We start from the raw sequence: 12,555 nt of genomic DNA, 5'->3' as shown, positions 1-12,555 counted from the left end.
ATTGACAAGTCTTTCAAGTAATTCTGTATTTCTAATGTAGATCAGGACTGATAACTTATGGAAATATTTCCTTATGCAGTATATCAACATCACAAGCTAAGGAATATGCTGAGAAAATTGATGCTCTTGCAGCAAGAATACGTTCCGATTCTCTGGTGCTTAATAACTTTGACCTACAGATTACAAATTGCTATGCATGAGAATTGTCTTCTTTTAAATTTGATCTACGTATGTCCAATGGCTTTATTGAATCGGCATACATGGATAATTGTTTGCTTTTAAATTTTATTTATGGTTTTATTCAATCAGCATGCTTCAATTTATAGTTGCATAGATTTGGTAATTTGGAAATCCTTCTGTAGCTCTATATTGTTTCTTGCTAGATTTGTAGCCCACTTAATTTAAAGACATTATCAGAATATTTTGAACACAGACCAGTTTAAGTGGCTTGTGGATCAGATAGTTTGAAATCTTTTGTCAATTTTCTTAGTAAAGGTAGATTTCCACTAAAGGGAAAGTTCGTTCATTTTTTTTTTTTCTCTTTCTTCATGCAATTTTTTTGAGGTGAATTTCTTCTTTTCAATGGTAACTTCACAATTTACTAATTTGCTCGACAGTTGAAGGCTGAAATGCAAGATCAAAGAAAAGAGAGACGGCTATGGTGGCTAGCATGCAATATCTGGCTATTCAATTAATTATGGGAATGCAATGCTCAAGTCATGCATTGACTGTTTAGTGGACAGCCCTTCTGCCGATATGGAAAGCTATAAGTATATGGCTAACTCAACTTCCTAGTGGAGATCCTCCTCCAAAGGTCAATACTATGTGGTCATAACTATCCACTAAACATTGAAATATAGCTCATTCATGACACCATTCATATCATACATAAAGTCACAATTGGTGTGCCTAGACGATATACACTTCTGAACAAAGTAGATATTACTTTTCCTAATGAGGCATCCATGTGACTGGCATGGACCCACCATGGTTATTATGTCCATAATGTATGCCAAATAAATATTTTACCCTATGCCATTTTAGATTATGGCTCATGATGATGCTGTATGCTGGCAATAATGAAAATTACAGGAAATTGAGTGCTGCCTATGCTGTCATTTTACTATCCATATAGAAGACCTGGGAGATAAAGTACTGAAATGTGAATTAGAATTAGCCAACACCTGTTTTTGGTCCTAGTCTTGGTTCCACATCAGCTTTTGCTTTTGAGATCATCGTAAATGGCATAAATGGAAGACCATACTAGATGTTTATCATAAATTCAAGGTGTAGACATGCCTGTCTGTAGCAGAGTGCTAACATCAATTTCCCTCACAACTGCATGCATGCAATGAAAAATGCGAGCAACATTCTATCAAATATAGGGCTGTTGACCATCCATAGCAAAATTATGTAGGCCACTAATAATGCTGATGCATGCTCTAGTAATACTGATTTAGTTCAGAGAAAAGGTAGTGAGAATCTCCAGAGAAAGCAGAGTGCACTAGGTAGCGAGCATCTCCCAAAAACAAAGCTTGCCAATGAATCTGTCCCTGAAATGAAGTTGAGTGTGTTGATTTTCAGGTAGCTGTGGGAGGTATTCCCTAGCTAAAAGACGGAAAATTAAAATTTTGAATTAGAATTAAATCTGCTCAACTCGGGCCAGCACAAGGAGACATGCCCCTTGGGCACCACAAGACCACTATAAATACAAACTCGGCCTCCATCTCTTGGACACAATTCGGATCACAACATCATTTGATCTTTTGTTCACATATGCGAGATAGAGAGGAGTATTCTGAAGTTTGACTGGTGTTGACCGAGATCTATCTGGGCAGTTTGACGGAGTTTCTGGGCAAGTCTGACCGTGCTCTGCCTGGGAAGTTTGACTGTGTTTCCTGGCAGTTGACCGAGTTTTTCTGGGCAGAGTTGGCCAAGTTTCTGGGCAGTTGCAGTAGGCCGAATTTTGGCCTGTTTGACCTGTTTGACTTATGCTCCATTGTTGTTCTGGGTTGACCAAATTTGACTTGAGAATATCAAAGTGTACTTTTGCTGAGTTGAACAATTTCTCCTAAGAAAAGGTTGCTGGGTTTTTTCCCGAGTTTGGGTTTTCTCAGGGTAAATTTGTGTCTGTTTTGTGCTTGGCTGTCTCTTTATGATCCTACTGTCATTATTGCATTACTGTTGACATTTTCTATGTATAATTGCTTAATGATACATGCGACATAAGCTAACTTGATTAACAAATCATTGGAAAATAATTATCAGATTAGAAGATCAATTTCTCTTATGAAAAATGAAGATGGTATTAGAGCCTAGGTGAAAGAGCAGCCATTAAAGAGACTTGAAGAAAGCCAAATTTGAAAAAAATCTGTCTTGAAGAGGTTATTCAATAGCTTAACTATTTCCCTGTGGAAGGTTTTCATCTAGGTCCTTCTGAGGCCTAATTTAGGTCATTTCTGAGCCTTAAGTCAGCCCTTGTCTAAATCTGAAGTTCGGCCTTTGTCTAAGGCATTTCTGTGGTGAATTTTTGGTGTAACCTGTCTAAGTCTGAAGCAGATCCGGAATTCTTCTGAGGCCTCCTTCTGTGACAGATTTCAGCCCTATTTAGGGCAGACCTGAAGCAAGTTTCGGAGGCCAATCTGAGGCAGTCTTCTAAGACCTAATCTCGGTCACTTTTCTTGAGTATTTTTGGAGGTACAACTACAACATTCATTCATTGATCAAAAGCCAAGCTTCAAGAACCTAATTGTTTATCTCTCTCTTGGATAAGTGATGGTTAATGACAGATCTGAGGCCGAGTTTATTTGAGGCCTATCTCATTCTTTTCAGAGACTACTTTTCAGGTCCATTCTAAAGCATTCGGTAGCAACTTGGGCCCTTCCTAAGGCATACCTTTGACACCCTTTTAAGGGCATTTCTGAGGACACTTTCTGAGGCACAATTCAGGCTGATCTAAAGTCGAGTCAATGATAGAACTAAGGAAAAAACAGTATTTAGCTGAGGATGCATGGATGCAATACTATGCTTGTGTAGTTGGAGGGTCAATTGAGAAGTTGTTGGAATCATGTCTCTATGTGTTAAAATTGGCAGCTATGGTCCGAATTTTATCTATAAAATTGATGGAGAAAATTTGATTTTTGGCAATTTGACCAAGTCGACCTATAAAAGTCAGGTTGGCCTCAAGGGAAATTGACCCCTCCTAAGTCAACTATAAATAGACCTTAGTTAACTCCTCATTTGGACATCACATTACTTCACAAACAAGTTCGTACATCTCTGAAATTGCAGGAGACATTCACACCTAAGTTGTCAGAAATGGCTACCTCCAACCCCAAAACGCCGTTTTCCTGTTTCAGATCCGGATCCGCAAACGAAATGCCGGAAAAACGTTTTTTTGCCGGTTTTTTTTTTTTTTTTTGGAAATGGGAAGTTTTTTTCATATCCGTTTTTGTCGAAAAAACTTGTCGTTTTAAAAAAATGAAAATGTTTTTAAGAAATTTTGAAAAGTATTTAAAAAATTTAAAATGTTTTTCAAAAACGTGAAACATTTTTGATGAAAAAAAGCGTTTTCGGCAGAATGGCCACATCTGCCCGCCGGGAACGGTTGAATTTGTTTGTTTCAACTTAAAACTATGCTCATTTACCCTTTACGTTAACCTAAAACTTAAAAGTGGAGTGAAGCATTATCGTTTATCATTTATCATTTGCATTTGGAAGCCGCCGAGACTTGTTGCCGCCGAGAGGAAGAGTTGCATTTGCCATTTGCCGCCAAGAGTTGCATTTTCCAGTTGAGACTTGTGGCCGCGGAGAGTTGCTGCCTGTTGCTGCCATTATCGTGAAGCATTATCGTGGAAGTCGCCGAGACAGTTGATCGCCACCGTGGTTTGGGTTTGGGACTTTTAAAATTTACAGTTGTTCAACTGTTTTCATCGCCCGATGCCGAGAGGTCAGTGAACTTCACTGTTTTAAGTTTACTGTTTTAAAATGTGTTAATACTAAATAGCTTCTACCTGCTTGCCTTTCCATCACTAGTCATAAGGCCACCTCATCATATGGACAGTACCCATAAGAACAGTTGTATGCACTTAAGAATGCAATTAAACTGTAGACAAGATCACTTAAAGTCCACAAGAAGGAAAAAACATAATAAAACCATTTAGCTATCAACCTTAACAACAGATGCATTTCGACAATTCCATTAAAAATAGATGGCTAATCATAGGATTAAATATTTTAAAATTTGAACTGTACCATAATACCATTCTGTAATGAAGAATAATAAAGGCAAGAGGAACTTGAGCAATCAATTACAATAGCAGATCTGAATTGATGACAATAGCAGATAGATCATAGATGATAATTGATTATGTATTTTTAGTCTTTATATCTAATCTAGATTCTAAAATATGAATGGTAATATGAAATTTTTATTATATATATATATATTTTATTTATTTATTATGTGCCGTTTCCTGCTGTATCGTATCCAGATTTTTTGAAAATTTGCCGTATCCGTTTCAAACCCCGTATCCATATCCGTTCCCATATTCGTTTCAGTGCAACTTAGATTCACACGTGCGAAGGATAGAGAAGATTATGATCTGCGTTGAGTTTTTCTGTTTTGGTACTATGTTGACTAGCGTTGACTCTGTTTGACTTGATTTGACCAGATTTCTTTTTGTTTTGGGGGCCGAATTGAGGGAGACTTTGACCAAGATTTTCAGGGCACTTTGACCAAGGTTGACTGCAGGGTTGACTACAAGTATGACCTAAGATTTTCTCTCTCCTTTGAATGATATTTTTGCTGCTGTTTTGACTGAGGAAGGAAAGCCGAATTCATTGTTGGGTTGACCAAATTTTTTTGAGCAGTTTGACCGTTGTCTTTGACTGGTTAGGGCAGACCGTTAACTGCTGTTGATTGTACCTCCACAGATTTGAAAATTGCAGACTGGTATCTTTGACCAGTTTTGACTTTCTCTCTCATTGGATTGTTTAATTTGGAAAATCAAAGGCTTGCCTTGACTGGTTGTTGGATGTACTATTTGGACTATGTATCTCATGTTGCACATTGATTGACTAATAGAAGAAGAAGAATTGATCAAGGAGTTATCCCCCTTGTGGGGTTTTTCCCTGGCCTTTGACCAAATCTTTGTTTCTCATCATGCTTGGCTATCTTCTATTGTGTATTTATTGTTTATTGTTCTATCTATAATTGCTTACCTGTAATTGGGGTGATTGAAATTGGAAGAAATTGTTTTAAAGTGATTATAACAACATAGAACACTATGTAAAATTAACACTGATATTGTAGCATTGTATGACTGAAGCTTCTATGTATTGTTGAGCCATAGTCTACACTCCTTAGGGTCTATTGCTGCTACTAATTGTCTTGTTGAAAAGTTCAAACCCGTAATATATTGCTAGTACTGTTGATATAAGAGCAATAACAGATTATGTTTTTGAAGTCATAACTGAGGGTCTGCTGATCTATGACAAAATATCACTCTAGTATTGATCAAGGTTTTGACAGTAAAGTTGTTGAGAAAAGCTGCGAGGGTTGTTATCTTGGTCCTAAGTGTTTGTGAAACCCTAGAATGAGACGCAAGTGTCGAATGCTAGTGGAGTTTGTACTTGATTCATCTTCTTGTTAGTATGAAGATGTATTAGCTTGTAGTTGAGCCTTTGGTACGGTTGGATAACTCGAGGATGAAGAAACCCTAAGCTCATACAATTCATGCGAGGAAGGAATGGAAAGCTACATGCATTAGTAGCCGATGATGAGGCTGAGGATGAGCATTTCTAGCTTGATGAATTTGCCGATGGATTTCAATGATTTCCGCAAGAAGGCAAGGGTCAACAGGGAGTTGACAATTCCCTACAATCCTTAGATCAAAATATAAGTACTTTATATCTTTCGTCCTTGATTATTATTATTTTATTCAGTGTCTTGTCTTTGCATCTTTTGCCTAGTTATAATTGTTTCTTCCATGGCCTCCTAATGAGGTTTGCAAATACATCGTGAAGGTTGCCAAGGCAATGATTCTGGCAGCATATGGAAGCATGGGAAGAATGGAGCAAAATTTGTGACAAGAGGATTCTCCTAGAATCGAGCATAAACTCAGCTAGAGTGATTTGTGTTCAAGAGGGAGAAATTGTGCTGACATCTAGGATCGTGTCAGATGATAGAAAGAGCTTCTAGTCCAGAGGCAATAGGTTGGCAAGTTTGAAGGATGCCATGATGGAGGAAATTATGCCGAGACCTAAGGGGAAGTTAGTGGTGACTTCCAAGTGGATCTACAAGATCGAGCATATAGTAGATGACAACAAAGAGAAGTACACAGCGAGATTCATGGCAAGAGGGCTCTCCCAGAAAGAGGGAGAGGACTATGAAGAGACATTTGCTCCAGTTGCCAGGTACACTTCTATTAGAATTATTATTTCTATTGCTTCTATTATGGATTGGAGGTTACATCAAATGGATGTAAAGACTGCTTTCTATTATTTTTTGTAGCATCGGATGTGTTCTAGCCACGAAATTTGGTGAAGAGGATAGAATACATGTATTCTCCAAAACCTAAAAATCATTTCTGGAAATTCCCTAGAGACGACTTAATTAAAATAATAAATCATTTTCTAATATTTCCTAAGTCTAAACTTAGGGAATATGATTAATTAAAGGGTATTAATTAAGTCATGGTGAGAATATTCTAGAAGAAGACATGGATCGAGTTCTAGTTAATCTTAGCTATCGATTATGTTTTAATCTTGGTCGTTGGTGTCTCAACGAGAGATTATAAGAATAAATTCGATGGGTCTTGGAGAACACACATCAAACACCAACAATTCGAATTCACTGGCAGATCGAACTCTCGAGTAGCAACGTTGAGTTGCTAGAGAGAGAGCTAGTGAGCTTGAAGCAGTGAGAGAGGGGCAGGGATAGTAAGGCCGGAGGAAGATTTTCCTGTTCTGGTGAGTGCATTGCAGAGAGGTAGTGAGTGCCACAGAGAGGCAACACAGTGCTTCAGAGGGGATTTCGTATTCTACTGGGGAGAAGCAGTGATTCAGTGCCAGAAGCCGGAGAGAGAGTCCAGAGGCTAGAAGGGTCCATCTTCCAGACAACAGCTTATCAAATAGTGAGAGAGAAGTAGTTCCGAGTTGTGGGATGCAGGGACTGCACAGAGGCAACAAAGAAAACTCATCTTAAGCCAAGTTCAGTGTTAGATTGCCTATGGGAGTGAGATTTTTCTCACTAGGCCTATTGTCAGTCTTTTCTCTGTATGGATTGCTAGATTTGAGCATCCATAGTTTTTATTTAGATTTACTATTGCATAATAATAAAACCCTCAGTTGTTGCACCGATTTTCCCGAGTTGGGGTTTTTCGGGGACTTAGTCCAAAAAAATGTGTATTTATGTGTGTGTGCATCTATTCTTCCAACATTTTTTATTTCTTCCGCAGTATTTATTTTGTGAAGGTTGCAGTGCATTTGTTTCGATATTTTCTGTAGCACACAACAAATAATTTGTTTAAGTAAATTAACAAATAGAAGAAATAACATCAATTGCTACAATAGGATTCGAGGTTTGTTGAATTTTCACACTTTCCTCAATGGAGTGATTGACGAAGAAGTGTACATAGAACAACCTTAGGGCTTTGAGGTACATGAGATGAAGTCTCGTGTCTACAGATTGAAGAAAGATTTGTACGGACCTCTGGCTTGGTACAATGGGATTGATGGATAACTGGTGATTCTTGGTTTCACCAAGAGTAATGCTGATCCCAAACTTTACTACAAGGTTGTTAAAGACTCACAAGCAGTCTCCCTCAATTCTTTCTTCCAATGGTCATCTAAAGTGGGCTGCAAATGACTTCTACTAGGTTGAGGACCATGTGCATCTGATGGAGAGGAGGGAGTGAAATAACTTTTGATATTCATATCACCCTTTTTCATTTTACCCTTTCCCTTTTCTTGAATAGACTCAAAAGAGGGAGGAACATATCGGAAGGGGTTGGATGCATCAGTACAAGGGATAGAGGAAGAACCCTCAAAATCAAAATGGGGGTTGGTAGCCAACATTTTTTGTATATTCCTCTTCCTCCCAATTTCAGCCTCTAACTCTTTTTGCCTAGCCTTATCTTCTTTAAACTTCTCAAAGCTGGCTAACAAATCCTTCCTAATCTCCCCAATTTCTGGTGAGGTACATGGAGTAATTTGGCCTCTAATCCCCGCCAAGTGTTGTTTCAGCCTATTAATGTTCCCAGGACCTTCCTTAATTTTCGTATGGAAAAATTTGCAATGCATTTGACTATCAACCATTTCAACATATGCCCAAGCAGCATCTTTCACTCTAGGTGCCATTTTTTGACTTGGAAATGAAAGCAAACAATCTGTAAATGAAAAAAAAAAACATTGATTCAATGTTCATTTCTTTCACAAAAAACACTCTTTAGGATTTCTAGATTTGCACATAAAATTTAATAAGCAAAAACAGATTTTTACAAGTGAAAAAAAATACCTCTAGGCACAAACTGCCTCCTCAAGCTTGCTCCAAGAAACCAACTCCTCAATGCTGCTCCAAATGGGTGCCCAAGAAGCTTCTCACTCCAGCTACAATGCTTGCCCAAGACTCCTCACTGCTGCTCCAAAAACAAACTCAACAACTCCTCACAAACTCTCACTGAAATTCTCACTCAAATGCATGAGATGGCTGTGAGAGAATGAGAGGGGTTGAGTGGGTTAAATAGGGTTTAGGAGAGGGGAATGGACCCCAAAGACCAAATAGGAAAACTATAAACTGGTTTAGAGTCATCCATTTTTTTTTTTAAATCGCAGTTTTCGGGTTTGTGTGGGCCGCTATCTCTAACTCGGCCGAGTTATTGCAGGCTCGGCCAAGCCGGCCGGGTTAATACCGAGTCGACCAAGTTGTTAGACAACTCGTCCGGCTCAGTATTAACTCGACCGGCCGAATCGAATCTAAGGCCGAGTCACAGTTTTAAGGCCTGGCTCGGACCAACTCGGCCGAGTCGATTCCAAGCCGGCCGGTTTTGAAAACATATGTTAAAAGTGAGCATGTGATCTTGTTATTATATGACTTGTTTCTAACGGGAGCCAAAGGACTTAGGAGATAGAGGGAGTAGCAGTGGAAGGAGGATTTGCTTCCGTGATAGAGGAAGCAGTCAAGATTACCTCTAGAAGACCTGCTTCAAAGGTAGTTGACCTCTGAGTTTGAGATGAAGGATCTAGATTTGATGCATTACTTTCTTGGTCGAGGGAAGTATACTATTGAGATCCTTCAGAGATTTGGGATGACAGATTGCAAGTCCATGGCCACTCCCATGGTGACCAATCTGAGGAAGTTGAGTGGCTCTAACTCAGTTTCAGATTTGGTGGATTCCTCTATGTATCGACATACCTAGTTAATACTAGACCTGATATTTTCTTTTCAGTGAACACCCTGAGCTAGTTCATGGTAGAACCTAGGTATGTACATTGGATTGCGGAAAAGCATGTGTTATGGATTGAGATGTGTCTCAAATGGTGAAGTACAGTTGTAGGGATACACAGATTTTGATTGGGAAGGGAGTATTGAAGATGGGAAGAGCACATCAGGATGTTGTTTCAGTTTCGATTATGCTATGATATCCTGGATGAGTAGGAAGTAGACATCTGTTGCACTCAGGACTGTTAAGGTTGAGTATAGTGTAGCTAGTTTGGCGAGTTGTGAGGCAGTATGGCTTCAGAAGCTACTTGTAGGATTGTTTGATCAAGTGCTAGACAACCATGATACATTGCAACAATCAAAGTTATGCGAAGCTTTCAAAAAATCCAGTTTTCATGATAGGTCGAAGCACATTAAGATCAAGTACCTAGACATGGCACAGAAGGAAGTAGTAAGGCTCTAGCACATTTCTACAGACGAGCAGGTTGTTGACATTCTCACAAAGCCTTTGTCCTAGATGGAGTTTGTCTACTCCAGGGACAAGCTTGGAGTGGTTGAGAATGCTTTCCTTGATTAGAGGGAGTGTTGATGTTGTAGCATCAAGGAAGACATTCTCCCTAGGTCAAGGGTATTGACTAGGTGCCATGTAATGTGGCTAGGGAGATTGGCCCAGAGAGCATCAGGGCCTGGAGTGCTCCCTCGATCAAAAGGTTCTGACCATATTGCCAAGGGTTACTTGGCTAGTAGGTAGAGTGAGTGCCCCAAAGCATCGAGCAAGTATTTTTACCATTCAAGTAGCATGTGACGAAATGGGGGAATGGTAAATTAGCTCAGGGTTTCACCATTGGTCAGGGAGAATTGACCTGGTTCCAAGTGATGACTTGGATAGTTGGTGACCCAAGATTAGTTTTGTTTTTTTTACCTCGTTGAGGGGGTACCTGACTGTATAGCCAAAGGATATTTGGCTAGTGGGTGACTAGATCCTTTGCAAAGGGTATTTGACTAGTGTGTAATTAGCTCCTTTGCATGATGTTGATGCAGGATCCTTTCCACATGGTTCTCAAATAGAGAATGATGTGGATGGATACAGTAACATAGTGGGTTCATTCAATCTTTTCTTGGAATGGAGAAAATTTTCAGCAAAGTGGATATTTGAGAAAGTTGAGGTGAATACCTCCCTAGCTAAGATGGAGTTTTGATTTTTGGGTAGCTATAGGTGGTATTTCCCAACTACAAGTCAACCCATATTAAAAGAGGGAAAATTAAAATTTTGAATTTGAATTAAATTTTCTCAAGTCGGCCGCAAAGTATAGGTCGGCCCAACACTAGGAGACATGCCCCTAAGGCACCATAAGACCACTATAAATACAAACTCGACCTCCATCTTTTGGACATAATTCGAATCAAAACACCATCTGATCTTTTGTTCATGCGGGAGATAGAGAGAAGAATTTTGAATTTTGACCTGTGTTGACTAAGCTATGTCTGGACAATTAAACTGAGTTTCTGGGCAAGTCTAACTGAGCTCTGTTTAGGCAGTTTGATCGTGTTTCCTGGGTAGTTGATCAAGCTTTTTTGGGCAGAGTTGAATGAGTTTCTAGGTAGCTGCAGGAGGCTAAATTTTGGTCTGTTTAACTAGGTTTGACTTATGTTGAATTATTGGTCTGGGTTGACCAAGTTTGACTTGAGAATATCAGAGTGTACTTTTGTTGAATTGAATAATTTCTCCTAAGAAAAGGTTGTTGGGTTTTCTTGAGTTTGGGTTTTCCCAAGGTAAATTTTTGTCTCTTTTGTGCTTGGCTGTCTCTTTATGATCCTACTATCGTTATTGCATTACTGTTGGGATTTTATATGTATTATTGCTTAATGATATATGTGACATAAGTTACTTGAATAAAACATCATTGGAAAGTAATTATGAGATTAGAAGATCAATTTCTCTTATGAAGAATCAATAGAGAGTTCATCCTGAATATATTTCAAACATCTCTTAGTGAACATGCAGTCCCAAAAAATATGCTTCACCATCTCTAGACAAAACAAACCATTAGTGTCATCAACAATGCAGAAGCCTCAAGTTTGTAACTAAGAGAACGACCTATTACTTCTCAAACCCTCACTTTTTGAGATGAAGTCCTAACGCTCAAGTGAGACCTTGGAAGAGCTAAGAGGGATGCCAATGTCACCTCACAAACCTTCTTCACACTTTATGTCATCCCTTCTCTAATTCAAAGGGGCCTTCCCTAGAATAGGATTACTAGAACTTATGTAGTAAAATCCAAGGTGATGTAAATAGAAAGTTATAACTAAACAAGTTCATAAAGTTTTAGGAAATAATAAATGATTGGACAAAAGACTAGTGTCTTTCCATTGGCAAATGGGGTCAAATCAAGGCTCATGGGAGGCTATCCTATTGAGGAAATTATTGCAATCGAGGATGAAACATACAAACTACAAAGGCCCTTTCCTTCTTGTCCCAAATTGTAGAAATGTAAATGGAGAGATCATGATAGTAGATGAACTCTGACACTTATGAAGATTATGATTACTTGGAATGAAATGTATATGTGTTTAACCAAGCATAGAAAACGATGCATTTATAAACAACATTCCAAGGACAACATATATGAAGAAGGAATAGTGTTACCGAATTCAATGCCCCGTAAACATAGGCATATTTGCCAATGAGTTTTGTCAGGCCAGGCAGTAACTCCATTAAGCAAAAACTGATTCGTATATTATTCCACCATGTAGGTCTTTGTTATATACAACAGGGAGTGACTTTTCAGTTCATCTCCCGATGATTGTTCACATTTCTAATTTAATTATTTACATAAATTCACCCAATCATGAGGATTAGGTGTCAACATTCCCCCTCTTAATCTGAAGGGATGTTGGTGAGTCCAAGCATCGTTCTGAATCGTTCAATCTTTTCTCTTCCAAGCGCTTTGGTGAAGATGTCTGCAATTTGCTCATTTGTGGAACAATGACGGAGATGGATTGTTTTGGCCTCAACATGATGTCGAATCAGATGATATTTAGTATTGATGTGCTTCGTTCGATCATGGAACTTTGGGTTCTTGGCCAACTTTATTGTAGAGGTATTGTCAATC

The 12,555-nt window shown here is 38.8% G+C and overlaps 1 protein-coding gene across 4 annotated transcripts in view; it reads left to right on the top strand.

Moving 5' to 3' along the window:
- LOC149182459 (uncharacterized) overlaps positions 1-12,555 on the top strand; it is a 328,907-nt gene that overhangs the window by 233,065 nt on the left and 83,287 nt on the right. For all 4 annotated transcript variants that reach the window (XM_089416850.1, XM_089416851.1, XM_089416853.1 and 1 more), the window contains one exon: positions 80-155. In XM_089416850.1, coding sequence (XP_089272976.1) covers positions 80-155 — 76 coding nt within the window. The remainder of the gene's footprint in view (positions 1-79; positions 156-12,555) is intronic.

Source organism: Pinus tabuliformis, chromosome 3_2 (assembly GCF_031772625.1).
Source record: "Pinus tabuliformis cultivar Carrire ecotype Pingquan chromosome 3_2, CPIR1, whole genome shotgun sequence".
Taxonomy (NCBI): Eukaryota; Viridiplantae; Streptophyta; class Pinopsida; order Pinales; family Pinaceae; genus Pinus; species Pinus tabuliformis.
This window is presented reverse-complemented; position numbering and strand designations above follow the sequence as displayed.